General features: G+C 41.4%; 1 protein-coding gene across 1 annotated transcript; it reads left to right on the top strand.

Moving 5' to 3' along the window:
• The first annotated feature begins 7,683 nt into the window (after nt 1-7,683).
• Nucleotides 7,684-10,745, top strand: TLNRD1 (talin rod domain containing 1). The gene has a single exon (XM_067555717.1). It carries the CDS (start codon nt 8,922-8,924, stop codon nt 9,987-9,989), a length of 1,068 nt encoding a protein of 355 aa, XP_067411818.1. The 5' UTR covers nt 7,684-8,921; the 3' UTR covers nt 9,990-10,745.
• The last annotated feature ends 10,242 nt before the right edge of the window (nt 10,746-20,987 follow it).

A 20,987-nucleotide genomic window follows, 5' to 3' on the forward strand; every position in this document is an offset into this window, starting at 1 on the left:
GAAAATCCCAGCTTTCTGAACAGTCCTGATTTCTTAAAGATGCGAGCATCATGCACCTTCCCTGACCAGCCAACACTGATGTCAGTGAAGCATCCTCAGCGATCCACCAACGCTTGCATAACCATAGAAAAATAGCCCTTTCTGTTGATGTACTCTGTGGCAAGCTGGTCTGGTGCCACAATAAGGGTATGTGAGCTGTCTATTGCAACACTGCAGTTCAGGAACCCTGTGCAAATCCATCCACTATGTCTTGCACATTGCCAAGAGTCACAGTTCTGCATCACAAGAGACTATTAATGCCTCCACCCCCTCCTCCCCCCCAGTGAATTTTCCAACTCCAAAATGATGTCCCACTGACTGGAAGCAATGTGAAATTACAAGTTTCCACAGGGCAGTCACCACTCATTTCTCCACTATCTGATCAGCTCTCATTCTGGTGTCCCTGCACTGGAGGGCTGGGGTGAGCTTGGCACATAGATCCAGGAATGTGGCCTTGTGCATCCGAAAGTTTTGCAGCCACTGTTTGTCAGCTCAAACCTGCATTACAATGCAATCTCATCAGTCAGTGCTCATTTCTCAGGCCCAGAAGCAGCACTCCACCATCTGCAGCTGCTCGATGAATGCCATCAACAACCTTGAATTGGTTTTTGCTATGTCCCACAGCAATTTGTCCTCCACAAAATCTTTGTGTTCTTCACTAATTTGGTTCTTCTTGTGGCTCTGCAAATGCTAGAAGATCATGCTTCCTGTGCTTGTAATGCTTATGATAATAGTGCAAAGCTGTGCAGGTTCTCCATGTATCTGTCAGGGATGATGGACAGCAAGAAGGGACATGTGGGTTTGTGGGATTTTTTAAAAATTATTGGATATTGGATGAAGAAAGTTGCTTGATGGGAAGTTAACTCTTTGCTCCGAGTCAACCCTGGACAACTCGTTTCTGCCCCACCATGCATTGCCAAAACTTCCCAAAAGACAGTGTGCTGGACAGTGGCAAATTGCAAACTGGGATACCTACCCATGGTGCATTGCACTGTGCATCAGCAAAAGCAATCCTGGTGAATATGCACAACACCAACATAATGAGCCAAGTATGCACAAGCAATAAACTAACTGTGGTGGCCTTATGCCGACATAAAGTGGCGGCAAAAGTTTGTAATGTAGACATGACCTCAGTTCACTTCAAAATCCTGGAATCCATTCCACTTGTGAAGTGAGAGCACTTACTAAGTAGATTGGTTTAGAGAACAGATATGTTGTGTACCACAGCTAATTTATTTTATGTGTATAACAACTCTATGAATTAACTGCTTCCCGATTGAATAAATTGAGCTTTTTAGGGGAAGTGCTGTGCCAATTTTGTCACTGGCATCCGTTGATTTGACTAATTGGCACAAATTCCCTGGATATAAATTCTGTCTGAGTGCTGCACTATTCAATCAGCTACAGTAGAGCTAAACATTGTTATCTTTAATCTCTGCAATACTGTAGAATATCCATGTTAACATTAGTCTCACTGTAAAATTTGCTTTTAACTGAATTGCAAAATTTCACTGATTAAACCTACATATTGATCACATAGATTCAGATTAGCATGTTAGGACAGAATTAGGGGAAATGAATGTTGGATAAGGATCATGCATCTCCCTTAGTGACTCCATTTGTAATCTAATTTCCCATTCCAAGTTAAATTACTTTTAGAGTCTCAGTTTGGTTTTAGGTTATTTACAGTCCAAGTTCTGGCACCCTTACTCAGAGGAAGTAGTACCTCACTTTGCAAGTAGTCCCATTGATTTTAGTAGGCCTACTTGCAGAGTAAGTTACTACTCAATGTTAAGATGCCAGACTTAGGTGCCTCTAAATATTAGCAGCTCTCCTTATAGAGCATACACACAAAACGTGGGGAGATTATAGGATTGGGGAATCCCTGCAATTATCCTGTGCAAACACCTATTAAAGCAGTCTGATAATATACATTAAAAAAACCCAACAACTTTTCAGAGCTCTACAGCTGCAGGACACAACACATTTACCAAAAGTGCAATTCAGGAAGGGTGGGCCTCTGCACATTTTCTATGGCATATTTTTGATCTTAACAAAAACAGACCTAAGGGTTTAAGGGAAGGTCTGGGATTCCTGTTTATGCTGGACCATTCTTATCAATCTGGTATTCACAACTGCTGCTCTATAAAGTACTTTGGAATTTCAAACCAATCTGTGTCTGCGAGATTGTGTCTGGCCCTGTTTGGGTGTGCAAAGAGGGGAGAGAGGCCACAAGGAATCACTTTAACCTCTCCCTTCTCCTAGGTGCTAGACTCATGAAATGACTTGTAGGGGAGGGAAGATGGAAATGTGAGGTGGAGGCTATTAGAGCTCTCAGATTGGGCCAGCATAAAAAACGTATGCTGCAGTCTTCCAAAGAGTGGCAGAGCCGTTTTATAGCTACATTTTCTTTTTAATTAAATGTCTTTTCTCTTCTCTGTTGCTGTGTGAAAGACCCACACCGAGTAGGGGGAAACTGACTATACAGGGGAAACAGTGAAAACAACTACACACAAAGTCATGTCAAACAAACAAAGAGCACAAAATGAAGGAAAAATTCTTCTGATCTCTTTCAGTTAAAGTAATCTTAAATGTCATGTAGAGCAAGAGGAGCTAAACAATGTTTCAAACATAACTGTGATGTTTAAGATGCTGGTATTTTTCTTTAATTGTATTATACTTATGTCACAGATAGTACTATTGATTATATAGTGTGAAACTAAAGTTGCTCAAAATGTGAAAAATCAGGCTTTTTTAAAAAAAGAAAACTGCTACTATGCCAAAAACTGAAGTCATTATTTTAAAATATGAAAAAATAAAACCTGTGTAAAGATATACATTTGTGTTATTTGTATTTTGCTGACTAGTTACCAGTTTAGCTGCATCTCTGACTCCTCTTGGTCTCTTTGAATGCACCCTCATCAAGGTCTCAGGACTTGGGCCATCACTTCTCTTGGGATGGGATCACATGATTCTCACGTTCTCAAACCAGGCCTTGGGTTGCAATCCCTGGTGTATCAATTGTGATTACCTCAGTATGCCTGACTTGTGCTCTGACCCTGCCATTGTGTTCCCTCAGGGAGCAATGACAGTGGTAACCAGTGATCAGACAGCTTCCTTAAAACAAAATATTAGTTATTTAGAATCAAAGCATTTAAGAGAAAACAGATCTTAAAACAAGAAATCAGTCTACACACATGCTTGTATTTCCCTTCTGAAGAGGGCTTTTTAACTGTTTAATGTCATTTTGATCTCTAGTTCCTAGTCTGGCAAAACAGGTGTAATTTCAATCTGGATCCTGGTACCATTGTCATGTAATTGCTGCCTCAAGTGTTTCGTCAGAGGTTACTTATATGGGGAGCCATTGTGTTGCCTTCCTGTTTGTTCTTCCCAATAGCCACTATTAAACTAGATGAGTGTTTTCAATCAGGAAAGTCTTATAACCTAATGCACAATAACTTCCCCTCACTTTAATTGTTATATCTCAGTATTCTTAGATTATTAAATAGTTTCTCCATATCTGTCACACTGACAAATCAATCTTTCTTTCACAAAATTTCTATTAAACAATAAAAAAGTTCAAGTTTCTGTAATATGGAAGCCCAAGCTGATCTGGAGAAATTAACTTTAAACCGTAATGGGGAGATTCAGGAAACAAAACTCCATCCAGTTGTCTGAAGCCTTTCATTTTTGTTGTTGTATTAAGTACAAGGCAAGGGAAACATGAAAATGGCCAAAGAGAAGAGCTCATACAAGTGAGTCAGCCTTCCACATACTGCTAATCCATATATAAAAGCATTTTTAATCCCCTCGTATATAGCAATGCAAGCAATTGTTAGCCTTGAGAGATGTCTGAGCCTCAGACATGTTCAGTGGAATCTCCTGAAGGTCAAGCACTGCCCCGATTTCCATGTCTGATATCAGGCTATGAAGCACAAAATAGGAGGTATGGTATCTCTGATTATCAGTTTGTAAGACTACTAAAAAAAGTCCTACAGTTACTCTTTGAACTCTGCATCTATGGAGCCCAGCAGATCTGCAGAGGCTCTCTTTTGAAGAGAGGTTTTTCCAAAGAGCCCATAAAGACACTGTTGAATAATTTAAAAGTTTCGTCTTAAACAATGCAGATATATCTATTGGATCCTAAAAATGTAAGGACCAGCTCTTCAGCTAGTGTAAAATGGTGTAGCTCCACTAAGGTTACTATTGATACTTGCTGAGAATCTGTTTTAACTTTATTTTAAAAGACATTGTTTAGACTCAAATTATGACCTTCCTTAAAACTGCTATAATATCCACCACTGTCACTATGAAGAGAGGGTGCATAGAGGGAATGAAGCACTACCATATTCTGGACACACCAAAACACAGTATGCACCCTTCCCCCATCCTTCCACCACCTACAACAACTCTTCCCTCCCCCCCCCCCCCGCCCCAACTACGTGCATCCTGCTAACACACTTGCTTTCAGAATAATGTCCACCCTGCTAAATCACTCTCAGATAAAGATGATCAGGTGAGTCAAAAAGGCCAGTGGGGCATGCTGAAAATTTGAGTAAATAAATCTGTTGCACGATCAATCGAAATCTGTGTCTATAATGCTTGCGCTTTATCCGTCTTGTTGTGCAGAATGCATGGCGCTTACAGAGGCACTGATGCAGAACATTAATAAAAAGGATTCAATAGCTGATGCCTCAAGACACTTATGCATGCCCTTTAAACAGTGAAGGTGACTAGTATAGAAATTAGAAGACACACTAAACAAATTCTCCCAGCTCTATGATTAGCAATAAACTAAATGAGATGGTTAGGTCATGGTTATACATTTCATGAGCAGAGGTACAGAACACCAAGTGTCACTAGGGAGAAAAAATACCTGTAAAGGAAAGACAGTGATTTGGAGACAGTGTATCAACAACACATTCAAGGGCAACATTTACCATTTTTGCTCTTCACTGATCCTGAGGCTAGTGAGCAATTGGGCCAATCTTCCGGGGCAATTTAGAGGAGCCTAAAAGTAGTCTGCTTTAATCATGCCGGCTGCTAACAGTCCTATGGGCCATTCCAGCAGCTAGGAATTGCAAGGATTATAAAGATCAGCCACGTTCCTTGCGCTGGCAACTGGGAGGAAAGGTGGTATGGGAGTTGCTATAGAGACTCTGCCCAACCCAAGGATCTGTCTGCTTTGGCCCAGGAGGAATAGCACAAAGCAGACTTAATATAATGGAGAATCACGGCCACGGAGTCTAGAGATGGAAATGATCTAATAGATGATCAAGTACCTCTTCCTGCCAGTGCAAACTAAACATCTTCCAATATGAGCTTTCAAAGCCTTCTTCAAACTTGGCCATCCTCAACAGGTACCTAAGTTAATATTTACATAATAGGTGTCCATCTTGGTACATAAAATATCTGGTTTTCCTTTAAGAGCATTGCTGGAAATATTTGAAAATATTAAGTAATTTAGAATCTGGCCTTTGATTTTTATTCTTCAGACTATTTTGAAATCAACTTTATAGAGCTTTTCAAAAAGCAGAAACTGGCAGTTGGTAAAAACTGCTGGATCAAGAGTGCAGTTGTACAACACGGGCCTGATTTGCCTTTAAACCAAGCCCACACCACTCTGACAGTATGAATGTGAAGGACTTTAGTGTAAATGAGAATCAGGCCCTATGTATTTAGTTAGACTTATGTATCTGGTAGCATGCATTACACTGCAAAATAAATGATACACATATATAACAAGGAGTTTGACTTATAGGAAAGTCTAAGTGATATGAAAGAAGTCAAAAGATTAAAATTACTGTTTAACCCTTGCTTTACTGAGTTAACAGCCCCAGCAAAATATATAAAAAACATAAGATGTGGTCATGCACTGGGCCTGATTCTCCACTGCATTACACCAGTTTTATGCTGATGGAAATCCATTCACTTCAACAGAATTACACTAGTATAAAAATGATTTAATAGCTGAGAATCAGACTTATGGACTTCAAATATTTTGCATCATTCACCACCACTTTATCAAAACATAAATTTTCTTTGGAAATGTCCCATGACATGTCCCATGAAATATGACAAACAGTTGTATTTTGTTCCATCATGCAAAGTATTTTAATTTGATTCTTATTTAAGGCTTTATCTCTATTGCCTCCAAAACTTGGATGGGATGTTTTGTTAGGAATTTTTTTATACTGCCCTTGATAAGTCCTGGAATGGAAAGAGTTTTATTTCTCACAGCCCTCTGAAAACCCCTTAAAATCATCAGTCATGATCCTGCCTCCTCCAGTGAAAAAATTCTGACAAATATCAACAGATCTTTAAAATGTGATGAGCACAACTGTAAGGAGAACACCAAAATTCATTTTCACATGGGACCAAAATAGGATTCAGACTTGTCCCTAGGCCAATCCACAAGGCCACTGTAAACAATGCAAGAGGAAGCTTAGATATGAACGGAAAATAATATTTGGTATTATAATTACAATCTATTTTCTTCTATTGATATTTGGTTTTACAAAACCTGTATTTTATAAAAACTAGGTTTGGGTCCTAAACTGACCTGACAGGGTCCCCACCCATTACAACAATCTAACACAGTGAAAAGTTTTCAATACATTATTACAATATAAACTGAACTATGAACAAGATTCTTCTATTGCAATTTACTAATTCATGAATTACATTCTATATTGCAAATCTGATACTATTAACCTTTAGACCACGCTTGCATGAAGTATGTTACTTCATTGTATAATATAGCACAAGTTGTGATAATGCTGGTAATTCACTAAGTATATCAAACTTCCACTAAAAAAAATCCTACTCGGAGTGGCAGTAGTTGCAGATGATAGAATTAATCACTCCAACATGGAAATCTGCGACAAGGGCATTCTACCCGTAGCAGGGTCAGAGCCTTTGATACGTCCACGTGAGACAGCAGTATCAGAACTGGTCACTTTGCTGCGGGTGAGTGAAGGTTTTTGCTATTAACTAGCTTTTTCACCACACTATCTTTTCCATCTCTAACTAATGTGACTGCATTGCATGTTATGTGCTTTCATCTCATTGGCCAGTGAGGAACCACAAGCCAATCCATCCAGGCTGATCTCATATGATGAGGCAAGCCCCTTTCCTGGTGCATTATTTTATTTTCACTTGCGTTCTGCCCTCCCTCGAATCGCCTGCCGCCTGCGTTTATTTGAGATTGCCTCCTAGATAAAAACACTCATCATCTCTTTTTAACCGCCTTCCCTAGTAATCAGAAAAGCTCCCGATGGACTGCCCCGGGTTCAGTTTGCACCAAAAAAAAAAAAAGACCCAGGCAAGACCAAAGGCGGGGGGAGGGGGAATAAGATGTTAAAAGCAGCCGCTGCTAGAGCCATTGCCGTGCAGAGCGCGCCAGGGCAGCAGCCAGGCAGGCAGGCGGCGGATGAATGGGATCATGGGGCCGGCCGCAGCCAGGCTCTGCTGCTGCCCCCTTTCCCTGGGAGGAGAGTCAAGCAGCAGGCGTGGAGAGTGCGGAAAGGGGGAGGGCAGGATTTGAACGAAGGGCGGTGACACCGCAGACAAGCTTTCTATAGGCTTGTGTGAGGTTACGGCAAAGGCAACGGGGAGGAGTGGGGGCGAAAAGCAAGCAGCGGCAGCAGCCTCCCTTAGCCATGCAGCGTCTGGCTGGCAGATCTGCCGCAGCCGCCTCTTCCCAGTGGTAGTTGCTTGGCGGGCCCGGGCAGAGGAATCGAAGGCGAGGAGGCGGCAGGTTTGTTCCCCTCTCCCTGGAAGTTGGGGATTCAGCCAGGAAAATGGCAGGAGGGGAGCGAGGCCGAGCGGGTGGCAGCATCTGCCGCTGCTGCAGCCCGGAGCCACCACCCTTGTTTGCGGGGCGAGTCTAAGTTCGTGCAGAGGCCACCGAGGAGCCGGGCGAAGTCGGCTCGGATGCGCCCGCGTCCGAAGGGCCCTCGGAGAGGAGGAGGGGATGGAGCCCGGCGGCCGGGAGCGAGCTCGGGGCGGCTGGATGCCTGATCCAGGAAGGAAGGAGTGAGGCGCCCTCCCATCCCGCCAGCAGCAGCCGGATCCGGTGGCTCTTTTTTGCCCCCCCCCCCCCCCGCCGCCGCCGCCGCCGCCGCCCCCTTGCCCCGAGGTGGCGTGCGTGCAAACAGTTGGAGATCCCGGGCGGCAGCGCAAACACGAAGTCTGTGCCCAGCTCCTCCAGGGCTTTTTGCAGAGCGACCGGGCCACACCCTCTGCTGTGCTTCCTGATAGCAGGAGATGCGGGGCTGCCGCTGCTGCCTGCGGCGGGCGACGCCTGACTTCTCGGGGGCATGCGAAGGAGGAGGAGGAGGAGCACATGGTTCGCAGTCGCCTCCTTTCGGAGCGGTGGGAATTTTTTTTGGAAGGAGTTAAACGGTAACAAGTTTGCTTCCCTTCCCCCCCCTTCCTAATTAATTTAAACTGTTTTGCACCAGTAATTTATTCACTTTGAAAAAGGGAATTTGGCACACACCACAAAATCCAGCTGCTGGGAAGCAAACCGACATCTACGGCAAAAATCAGCGCGCCGGATAAAAAATCGATCATGCGGGGAAGGGACCCGGTGGCTCCCCCAGAGCAGCAGCCCGCCGCTGGCCCGGAGGTCTAGCCAGAGCCAGGGCGTTGCAAAGGGGAGAGGCTAAAGACTCGGAGGATTTTGCCACCCACCCACTCCCAGCAGCAGCAGCAGCTCCGGCGCCCGGAGGCTTTTTTTTTACTCGCGGAGATTAATGGAATGATGGTGCGGGAAAGGCAGAGAGATCCTGCCGGGCTCAGTCGGGACTGCTCGGGCGGCGGCGGCAGAGGCGGTGGCAGTGGGGTCGCAAGAGGCATGCGAGTGCCCCCCCGGCGCTATGGCTAGCGGTGGCTCTGGCAAGTCCACTAGCGAGGTGTCCAGCAGCGCCGTCCCCAGCAGCAGCTCGCTGCAGAGGAAGAAACTCGTCTCTATCTGCGACCACTGCAAGATCAAGATGCAACTGGTGGCGGATCTGCTCCTGCTGTCCAGCGAGACCAGGCCGGTGAACACTGAGAGCCTCTCTGTCTTCGGGGAGTCCTTCGAGAAGTGCAGGGACACAATCATTGCCAGGACCAAGGGGCTCTCCATCCTGACCCACGATGTCCAGAGCCAGCTCAACATGGGGCGCTTTGTGGAAGTGGGGGACAGCCTGGTGGAGATGGGGGACTTGGTGGTCTCCCTGACCGAGTGCTCTGCCCATGCTGCCTACCTGGCTGCTGTGGAGACCCCAGGGGCTCAGCCTGCACTGCCGGGCTTGGTGGATCGCTACAAGGTGACCAGATGCAGGCACGAGGTGGAGCATGGCTGTGGGATCTTGAAGAATACCCCTTTGGCAGACATGAGCCCTCAGCTCCTGCTGGAGGTTTCCCAGAACATGTCCAAGAACTTGAAATTCCTGACAGATGCGTGTGTCTTGGCCAGTGAGAAATCCAAGGATAGGTTTGCCAAGGAGCAGTTCAAACTCAGTGTCAAGTGCATGAGCACCAGCGCCTCTGCCCTCCTGGCATGTGTCAAGGAGGTCAAGACTTCACCCAGTGAGCTGACTAGGAACCGGTGCGTCTTGTTCAGCGGACCCTTGGTGCAATCTGTCTATGCTCTGGTGGGCTTTGCCACTGAGCCCCAGTTTTTGGGTAAAGCTGCCACCATCAATCCAGAGGGCAAAGCTGTGCAAACTGCCATTCTAGGAGGGGCCATGAGCGTGGTATCTGCTTGTGTGCTCCTTACCCAATGCCTCAGGGATATAGCCCAACACCCAGAAAGTAGCACCAAAATGACAGATTACAGGGAAAGGTTGAGGAACTCGGCTTGCGCCGTCTCAGACGGTTGCAACCTGCTATCTCAGGCACTAAGAGAAAGATCTTCACCCAGGACTTTACCGCCAGTGAACTCCAATTCTGTGAATTAACCCCCACCCCTGTTTAGATCTCAGTCATTACTAAAGGAAAATAATATCCCACCTCCCCACCCCCTGGTTTTTGTATACCAAAGAATTTGCTTAGATGTGCCCAATCCTTTGATTTTATGTGGTGAGGAAACGCAGCAACATACTTTAACTATATATAACAAGAAGAGGTGGTCAAAATAATTAATGGCCAGTTTTGGCATTTTTGTAATTGAGTAATTATTCACAAATCATTTTCCATTCATCAATAAGGTCTACACACAAACAAATGGTAATACAAAAACATTTATATCTGAGGAGGTGGGGGAATCTCAAAAGCTTTAATCGCGCTGGGTGCGGTTTCTAAAGTTTGTCTTGTCTTGTCTTCCGAAATTTCCCTTCTATATTCTACTGTTCAGTTGTGCAGGAAGAAGAAGTTACCTCAGTTTTCACGCATAAAAAAAACAAACCAACACCACCTAGATAATGGATATAGCTACTCTTTTTGGGGGATCTAGGGGAGGGGGAGGGGAAATATGATTTATTTTGAATCAAGTGTTAGGCTAGAGAAGTGCATTTGGTGTAAAGGAGTGGAGGTTGTGATTATGTTTTCCATGTGTTGATTTCCAAACTGGGGGAAAAGCTACTGTGAGTGTTTAAACAAACAAACAGAAAATTACACTATAACAAATTATTTTTAATTTTTTTTTCCAATGTCAGTTTTTATCTTGCATGTACTGGAGTATTTATTTCATCTATTAAAATGTTATGTTTCTCATATGTCTTTCTGTGAATCTCTTAAAATCTGAATAATTGAACACCTAGGCCTGTTTGCATTGTATGTCACTTTCCCCAGGGAATGGGTGGTGTAAATGCAACTGCAATTTAGACAGGGCAGCATGCAGACTTAGATTCAATTATTTTATTCTACCATTCTTTTCTTCCTGTTTTATCCACTCCCATTCCTCCCCCTAGGATAATCCATTTAATTTAATTATTTTTTAAAAAACTGGACAGTACTATGTATAGCGATCACAAACTTGTAAAGGAGTGATGATTGTTTGTTCTGGGTGGGACAGGGAAGGTTTGCAAATCTATATTGTCAAGTTAAGTAAGTTTCATGTAATCTTTGAGAAGTTTTACTCTGTAATTTAGCTTTTGTTGGTATTATGGAACCTAACGTGTCGAGCCAGTGAGTTATGGTAGGAAGACTTATTCCTGCAAAGTCTTACCTGCATGTGAAGTACCATTGATTCTATTGGGCCTACTTTCGTGCATAAAGGTTTGCAGGATTGGGCCCTGTGATCCCACAAAGATTTGCATTTGTAATTCTTCAGCATAGGTCAAGTATAACAAGTTTGATATTGCAAGTACAATTAAAAGTTTGCTGACTCAGAGACCCCTAGGAGGGCCTGGTCCAGCTCCCATTGACTTCAGTGGAAGTTAGACTTGGCCTATAAAGAGTACTATGGAATTTTACAGTAATTGTCTAAAACCGTGCCTTAAAAATATTTACTACCATGTTTTTGACTACTGTCAGAGAGTTTGTTTAATAAAAAGTAAAGCTGTTGTCTGCTTTAGAATATAAACAGTCTTAGAAATTTGAAGCATCTTCCTGTTACAGCACTGTTTAAAGTAAATGCTGGTGGCAGATATGGTGCTTTTATTTTCCAACCTTCAAACAGGAGAAAAAGATCACTTGATTCAATAGGCCCTAACAGTTCGCACTTCTTTTTAGATGAGATATTAGTATCTGTTTGTACAGCATTTAACTGGGTTTGGAAGGATGTTTGCTTCAGTTTTTTCCTTACTGAAATTCAGTGGATCCTCAAATTAGGGTTTTTTCCTCATTGAAACTTCTTTGAGTTCAGCAAACGCTGTGGCTAGAATTTTTATTTTTGAATGAGTAGCCCCTGAGTTTTAATGCCTTTAATGCCTGCCAAGTTACCTCAGATGTAGTAGACCCCTCCTTTATTCTGTGTCATTTATGCAACACAAATGTAGGTGACTGCATCTGCACAACTCTTGTATAAACCCTCGTAATGCAATCTGACCCAATTTCTTCAGGTGTAGCTTTCTAACTTTGTCTCAGATAATCCTCTCCCACAGGAGGAATCTCCATTGGAAGGAATCTCCATGAGGATTCCTGCAGAGATTCCCCAAATGCACATTCCCAGCAGGATGGCAGGGTTTGTCTTCCTCAGGAATAGTTTTGGAGGCCATGGGTAACCCACAACAGGCCATGGCCATCCAGATGGAGTTCCTGTGCCACTACACTGTCAGTGATTCGTAGAGCCCCTCCTTCCTACTAGCCTGTCTCCATTAAAGCCAAGCTACCAGAGCCTCCCCCTGATTACAGCTTCCCTTAGGGCCATGGGGAGAGAGGAGGGATGGTTCAGTGGAAAAGATAAGTCCATTCATGGGGATGGATAGGAGATGAGGATTGGGCTCTACCCCTTTTTTTAGCACAGATCCTTGACCCAGTGAGACACGCATGTAGGATCTATGGGAATAGTGCTATGAAGGCAGCTACCGCCTCCTCATCTCCCCTTCCCGCCGCCCCCCGAGACATCTTTCACAGGGTCCCCTCTGTGCATGTATCTAGGTGGTATCATGTAGCTCTAATTTATTTTAATTTCGTATGACTTAAATTTATCAGGCTTGCTTCCAGATATAAAGGCAAAGGATTCTGAAGGGCAGATCTGTAGTGTAACCGACAGAAAAGTAATGTCCTGTGTCTTTTGATATTTGTACATAATAATTATTGGCATTGATGTTATAATTAGACTCATTTGGTGCCTTTATAGGTTGTTAGTGAGGTTATATGGGACACAGCAGAGCCTTCTGATTACCTCTGAATATGAAAGGCAATATATTATTAATCACAATAGTGTTGATTTTTGTTGTGGTAAGATTTTTTTTTTAAGTGGTTTAGGAGATTACTTTTGAATACCACAGGTTTTTCCCCAGTCTGTGTTATGTACACATGTAATTTACTTCAGAATTTAGTTTTTCTAGAAGCACTGACGTAAAATTAGCTGCTCTAGATTACACTTTTTTTTAAATCTCCACTCATTAAGATCATGACCTTGACCACTATATTTCTCAGATTTTATTCCCGGGTTTCATTTAATTCACGCCACCCAAGGAAAAGTAATCAGTAACTTCGCAAAAGTAATTTACCCTAAATTTTAAAACTAATTATTTAAACTCCCCTTAAAATACTCAAGGTAGGTCATGTACTGATTTCATTCCATCGTTCCCCTGGTGACAAAGGGAACTGTATGCCTATGGATTGAGTTCAGAGTATATCCTTGAAAATGTATTCATGTACTTTGGAATGTAAAAAAATTGGGGGAGGGGGAGATTCTTGATATGAACTGATAATACACAAAAATATTATTTTCTGAGTCATGACTAACCAAAAAATATACACACATACCATGGCAGTTATTTTCATCTGCCAAAAGCATGGTTTAATTACAAAGCATTAGAATAATTTTTTTAAAAAAAGCTTTAGTCTCATTTATAAAAAACAAAACAAACATTATTGTGATAATTATCATGGAATATTAAAATTTGGTATAGGAAGAGTATTCCAGCAATATATTTATCTTGATACATTTTGGATTTTCCAAGTCAGAGAAAATGAGTCATAGAAGGAAGTATTTCTATAGGGGTGTGTGTATGTCTGTGTGGTGAGGGTGGTTCCCCCCCCCCCTGCCTTTGTAGGTAGAAAGCCATTATAGAGGGTCTTTGGTTATTACCTGATTTTGTACTTTGTACTTTAGGCCCCAGTGGTCCAAATGCTGACTTACAGGCTTAGCTCTATGCAAGCAAGTAGTGCTGTTGATTTCCGTATCAAGTCAGATGTGTGTGTTTGCTGGATCAGGGCCTTAATATTATTTGACAGCAGCAAACAATTTTTCAGGCAGGTTATGTCCAATTTGTAACATTATTTTACTAGTACATTGAGTAAAAGGGTTAATTGATTTTTTCTAAGCATATTGTGCAAGGCATGTTGTTAGCCAAAAATAACACTATCCCCACCAAATGAGGATTAAATTTATTTTTAAAAATATAGGGGTTTTTAACTGGGAAAAAGCTCTTACTTTCATTTTGTCTGTAGGTTGGCAATTACCTTGTTTGTTTCCATTATAATGCAATTTGAGTAAAGTAACTGAAAGCATTTAGAAGCTATTTGCTTGTTTCTAAAAACTGTAGGAGAACCTGTAAACTAAGCAGCAAGAGTGTAACTGAAAAGTAAATATGTTGACTATTTAAGGCTATCCTTGCTATTTTGCAAAACTAGGGTGGGGGGAAAGGATGGGTCATACCATCCCCTTCACTTTTTGCCACAGGAAATGATCAAAGTGGCAGAAAACCTGCTCTTGGCTAAACGTCTGCCAGAGGGAGAAGGGGTTGAGCTGTCTTGCTGTCTGCAGCTCTGCAGTGTTAGGTGGTGTACCGGATTCGCAAGGGGGTGGAGCCAAGAAAGAGGAAATGCTCCACAGGGGTAATATTTCCTGTAAACCCCCAGGAATTTCCCTATGATAGATAATGCTGGGACTGATCCAGTAAATGATACACATGCCCTTTCCAAGCTGTCAGATTCTCTCTTTGTGGAAGGATTGGATTAGGTACATCCGGGGTGCTGTTGGAAGCTGTGCTGCCATAGGGAACAAGGAGCCTGTGGCGTAACTGGGGGGCATTTGTGGAATTTTCCTGCTTATCTCAGGATATCCACAAGTTTGGAGGGCCGCACCATTATGTGAGGGGGCAAATGCTGTTACACTGACAGGATGATTTGTTAGAAATTGTAGTCTTTGCTAGCCTGTCTTTGGCTCTCACAAGGCTTTATAATGGGAGGATCTGAGATAGGCTTGTGTCTTATGTTTCCTTAAAATTTTGTGTTATCTTAGTGCCTGTGAAAGATGCCAGATTAACGGCTATGAAGACTAAAGTCCTCTTCCCCCAGAAAATAAACCTCCTAGACTGGTCTCCAGGTCCATTTGGTTAAATTCTTTGGCTCACTGCTGAGAAGCCAGCAAAGACTCTCAGTGGAGACATGGACACCTGTCCATTGGAAACAGGACTGAGACTGTCAATTTTATGTAGGACACAAAACATCTATATTTTTGGGTAACTTCCCCTCTGGGCCAAAAAACAAATTGTCTGACTGCTAAGTGAAAGGCTCTTTCTTCCATTATAGATCCCTTAAGACATTAGATTCCCCCAAAAACTTCTAATATATATTTGTAGGAAGTTGTAGACAATGAACAACCAGCATAATTATGCTTTTGAAAGGCTTCCTATGGGCATTAAGGGCCTGATCCGTAGCTCACTGAAGTCAATTGATATTATTAGTAATATAATGTTTTCACAAACTATGTTAAAATAACATCCAGGGTCTGGCTTATATTGCCAAACTAGGAAATGATAATGTGAGTCTGAATCTATTTCCATACAACATATTGTAGTCTATCACATGATTGCAAAGTTCTTTGAGCAGTAAATGATTTTTGCCATACCATATGCTACATGGTACTATATTTAGGCACAGAGTCAAGAATGGAGTGTCAGCATTAACTCAGAATTTCCTGGCTTTTTGGTGGTTTGCCAGATCCTTGATACTGTTTTAATTTAATTTTTTTAATTTCTCTTTTATGTTAAAGGTTTCTCATGGCTGTGAAAGTTGTGATTGTCATACTGTATCGACAGCCTCGCTTTTATGTAAATACCATTTAATATATTTTGAAATCATGCTGGTTGCCAGATGGGGCTCTTTAGGTTTGTGTTCAATACTTTTGACAGCTAAATATTTTGAAGTTTTTTTCCCCCCAAACTATGAAAAGTGATTATTACTAACAACTTGCTTAATTTTATTTTAAAATTGAATTAGTTTGAGGTGAAATCATTGAAAGCAAGGATGTCTCAAAGTAGCTGTTTTTTCTGGGGTTTTGTTTATACATAAATATTTGATGGTTATCTTTCGGGTATGTTTGTTTGGGAGATGGGGAAACTGCACTTGCTAACGTTAGTCTAGCCAATAAATATACAGAACTCTTAAAAAGCACAGATCAGGGAAAGCCCTGCAACAAGATCCGCACGACTGGATCCCTGTAACCTAGAACCAAGGGAATTGAAACCACCTTTACCGCCTACCCTGGGAAATACTTATTTCTTGTCATGACTAGTCATTTGGGACCACTAGTGCAGTGGATGAGCAGCAGTAATGCCAGACCAATGTTAATTTGCCTTTGTTTAGCTTCTAGTGGATGTTACTTTTTTCTTTATAGGGGTATTGTTAGCTTGGTTTTTGTTTGGTCAAAATTCATTCATCAGTGAAGGGCCTGGTGATGATCCCTAAAGCAGCCAGGATCTCAGTGATTCTGTTGAATGGAGTATACAGCTGTGGAATGGATGTACTGTGGGACTCTGTGCCCCATTTGCAGTGGAACTAGGATCTTCACCAGTTCCACATAGAAGTGTAGGGCTGGAAGGGACCTTGAAAGGTCATCTAGTCCATCCCCCCACACTGGGGCAGGGCCATGTATACCAAGACCATTCCTGAAAGTTGTTTAGAAGGTGCTAGGGCAAGTTGTGTGTAGTGTGTGGGCCCTGGATCCATTTTTATGCTGCTCCATTAGCCAAGAATCGTCTCACAGATATTCCAGCAGGTATGTGGATCCCTGGGATAGTATTTGTAGAGCACCTGCAGATGTACTAAGTCAAAAGCTGCCATTTCCCATAATGACTTTTCTCAGTACACAATGATTTTAATTTGTCCACATTGCACGTGGACTCTCTTGAATTACTAGCCAATGTAATAACCTTAATGTTTTCTGGGGCTCAGTTTTTCACTATGAACGCGCACAACCTGACTGCCCTCTCAAAGAGTTGCTCAGAGCTGTGTGTGCAAAGTAGCAAGTTAAGATTATTGCATATCCTGCCTGTTATGTGCTTGAAATTGTAACCTTGATGTTAAAAATGATCTCATTAAAAATTGACCACAGAATAAATTTGACTTGACAATATTTGAGAGTCACAGAAGTGACTCCATAGTTGAGACTGAAAGTTTTAATTTTAGGCCACACTTTTTGACTTCTTTTAGCTGTCTTAAGACACCTGTTAGACTGAAACTTCTCTTGCTGTGTGCTTGGCCAAAAAAAAAAAAAAATTGTGAGCCCTTTTGTATTTTTAAGGTGGAGGTTAATTAGACAAACCACTTTTGACTTATGGGACACACACAAATAGTGGGTGTGGGTTTTTTATGTGAAAGTGAACTATTTTTTTTCTTGTAGTTATTAAAAAATTGGTTACTTTGTAAAACTGAAATTGGTCTTATGCATTAGTATACTGGTCCAGTGCACAAAAAGTTCTCTTTAAGAACTAAAGTTACACATGTTCAGATTCCTTTAATAATGGAAATTCTGTCAGATACTCCAACAGGGATTTATTGTGACTTGTATCAGAAACCTGGTAAATAAATCCTGTGAGCACCATGCTAGAGGAGCTCATCCCAATGGTCTGTGCCCGTGGAGCTTGTGACTTCTTTGGGTATGTCTACACTGCAGCTGGCAGCGAGACTCCCAGCCTGGGCAGACAGACTTTTGCTAGCAGGGCTTGAGATGGCACATGAAAAATAGTGTGGCCATTGCTGCACTGACGGAGACTCATAGCCACTGGAGTTGGACCCAAGGGGCCAAGTGGGGCTGAGCTTGGGTGGCTAGCCTGAGCCATGTCACTGGTGCAATAATGTCCACACTTGTTTCTGTGCACTAGCTCAAGCCCCGCTGGCAAGAGTCTGCTTACCCAGGTTAGGAAGCTCGCTCCCAGCTGCAATGTAGACATACCAAGAGAGGCCTGAATTGTGGTACAAGCTCCAGAGGATTTGCCAGTGGAGTTTTATGAAATCACGAGAATCACATTTGACCTATCACAAATTTAATTTCTGTTGGCTGTGCCCCTGGAGTCTGTAACGGGTTAGCTCTAGTCATGAAAGACAGGTCTGAAAAATGTTAACAAGCAAGATTAAGATTAAATTGTTTGAGATAGGTGGGCATGGGAATGTGATGTGACTATTAAGAAAAAACTATGAATTTTGAGATAAAGTTTGGCAGTATGTGGTTTGGTTTTTTTTAAAAAAGTTAATAGAATGTTGTGGTAAAAATAAAACAAAACACTACAGTTGGGAAAATTGCAATTCAGGTTCCATCATAAAGCCTTCTATTCCTCTTCCAGTATGAGTCAGTGGCACTGTCCCTGCCCATGCTGTTTCTGGCTGGTGAATTGCCAGAGGCCTGACTTCTCCACCCCACTTGCTTCTTAAGGTTCACATGCCAGTACTTTGCATGTTACATTCATTTATGAGCCAGAGGCTTCACCTTCTCCATCTTCCCAGTACAACACCCTGATGTGGAACAGAGACTCCATTGTTCTCCATGCACTCTCCCTATAGAGATTGTATGCTGAAGGGTACTTTGTTTCCCCTGCAAATAGTGGTCTGAGTCTAAACCATCCAGATCATGCTGGAAGTACACCTCCGCTCCAAATGTATTGATTCCAGATCCTATCTCATGCTTCCTTCCAAAATACAGACTAGAAAATTTTCCCTAGAAGTGTGCCTTACATAGTAATGTCAAAAGCCAATAATAATGCAATTCCAAAACACAAAGCAGACTTACGTTTTTTATGTGGCATCTGAGGTAGTTTGGGGTTGGATCTCTGGCCTGTAAGTGGACAGAAGATGGCTGTTAGTGTCTAAGTTAAGGTTGTTGATGTTGAAGCCTCAAGTGCAAATGTCTCAACCATGTAACATTTACGGTTTTTTTGTTTTGTCTGTCTATAATATTATACAAACATTTTTAAGGGACTGGATATCCTGAAAAGCTTTTAGTCTTGGCTTGATCCTAAACTTTGAATTCAGTACTTGAGAACCAGTGCCTGGATTTATACCACATTGTAAAGTCTAACAACAGTTTCTGTTTATTGCTAAATCTCCTAATAGATCTTTATGCTGGGCTCAAATTCTGCTTGCTTTTGTTTTTTCTTCTTACAGGAGCAAGAATTCTTAACTCTCAGGATTTCTAGATAGTTTATCAAGATTGTCTTCATTTTTTTCCGATTAGGAAAAAAGAGCTTTGTGTAATTATCCATTTCTCAAGCTGTCTTTAAAAGACACTATCATCATAAATAGCCCAAAAACACTTTCTTTGAATTATTTTATTTTTCATTTTCAAAATTCCTGCCTGAAGTATGTAAATGGTGTGTGTGGTTTTTTTTTTTTTTACACATCTGTTTTGGATATGAAGGAAGAAAGGGCATGCTATTTTCTAAAAAGGTTTTATAGTCTATTGGTATGAGACAACTAAAGATCAGATGGGTTGCTTGGGTTGACTTACATGAGGCTAATACTATAATATACAAAACTCTGTTGTCTTCTATGTGGGCACAATGGGTCTTCCTTTATAGATGCAACTGCAGGTACTTATAATACTGAGAACTTTCATCCAGGGATCTCTAATCCTGCATGCTTTACATTGACAAAATTCTTCACTGACTTTAGTGAGAAGTTTTCCTTGAGTAAGGCAAGAAGGCTTAAGCCTGAATTATCTGCTAATTCTTTTATAAGATCTTGCTAGTTTGAGAAAGGAAATGTTTTAATTACATCTTGTTTTCCATGCTATTCTATTATAGAACAGAGAGTAGTGTACATGCTATACTTGCTCTGTAGTGATGGGATGAAATCACCCAGGCAAATATCTTTGAAATCCTTTGTCTTTTCCCGTTTACTTGGAAAATAACAATTCAGTCTGTAAATGGCTCTTTGAGGGGTAAATATGCTTTGCAACTGCAGCATAGCAGAGCAATGGGACTGAGGATTTGGTGAGTAGAACAGATTTTTTTAAAAAATAATATATCTAATAAAAATCAGTTGCCAAATAGTGAATTTTTCAAAGTCTATCCACGAATATTATTTTAGTCATAGCTCCTTTGTTGTGCTCATTGAACTTAAACTGTGTTTGGTATTTCTCTCCCCTGTTTGATTGTTATAGTAAGAGTTTGTTTTACTTAAGGAAGATTTATCCATAGCAATCATTGGCTCACTGATACAATTTGTATCTCTTTTAAGTAACTCATTCAGGGCTCTATCCTGCAAGGTGCTGAATATTCTCTGCTCCCATTGGATCCCTTGACGTTCTGGTTGTTTGCACTGTTCTTAAAATGAATCTAATACTTCATGTTACCACGGTAGAAACAAATACAGAGAGGGAATAAAGCATCAAAATTATTTTAGGAGAAGTCTAAAAGAGACTTTCAGATGCCCTAGTTCAGTAGTTTATTTTATTTATATAAAATACCTTTATTTCTACAGAATAATTAACTTTAAAATACTGTAAGACCTGGATTTATCCAATTAAAAAATAAATGCAGTTTTTTTCTATATAGTGTGGTTACAAAGTATAGTTCTGTAGGATCAGAAGCAAGAAATGAGCCAAAGGTTGTTTCATTACCATCCCTAGTCTAGACACAATTTTTAAATAAAAAAATTTAATGTTTTTGTTTTTGTTTTGTTTTCTTTTTTCTTTTTGTTTTGGTGCCAGAAGTTGGAAGAAAAACTCATTGTCAGTTGCAGTGGGGAAGCATGATCAGTGAGAAGCATGATCATGGTCCCCCAGAAAGGGTGAAGTATTCACCCCCTTTCACTTATTAGAGGCCATATAGTTATTGTTTGATTCCACTTACTCACTGCACTCAGTAAGATAATACTTAGTTATTTTACATACATTCCCCCTTCACTTAAATCTGTCCCCTAGTTTGTCTGTCCACTGACATCAGATTACGTGGCTTCATTTTATAAAAGCTCTTATCTAGTTTAAATACATCAATCTAATCATTTCTGAATCATCTTCCCTCAAGACTAAATAATCCTACCTAATCATTTTTACTAGAATTAATTGTGGAAAAAAAAATTGTAAGGTCAGAAGATGAGAGGAGTTAGCTTAATAATTTATAAAG

This window comes from Emydura macquarii, unplaced genomic scaffold (genome assembly GCF_026122565.2).
Source record: "Emydura macquarii macquarii isolate MOO-44397 ecotype Brisbane River unplaced genomic scaffold, CSIRO-AGI_Emac_v2 contig_1644, whole genome shotgun sequence".
Lineage (NCBI taxonomy): Eukaryota > Metazoa > Chordata > Testudines > Chelidae > Emydura > Emydura macquarii.

Bases quoted from the DNA above. Each gene is read 5' to 3' on its own strand.
- TLNRD1 (XM_067555717.1), top strand. From the start codon at position 8,922: ATGGCTAGCGGTGGCTCTGGCAAGTCCACTAGCGAGGTGTCCAGCAGC.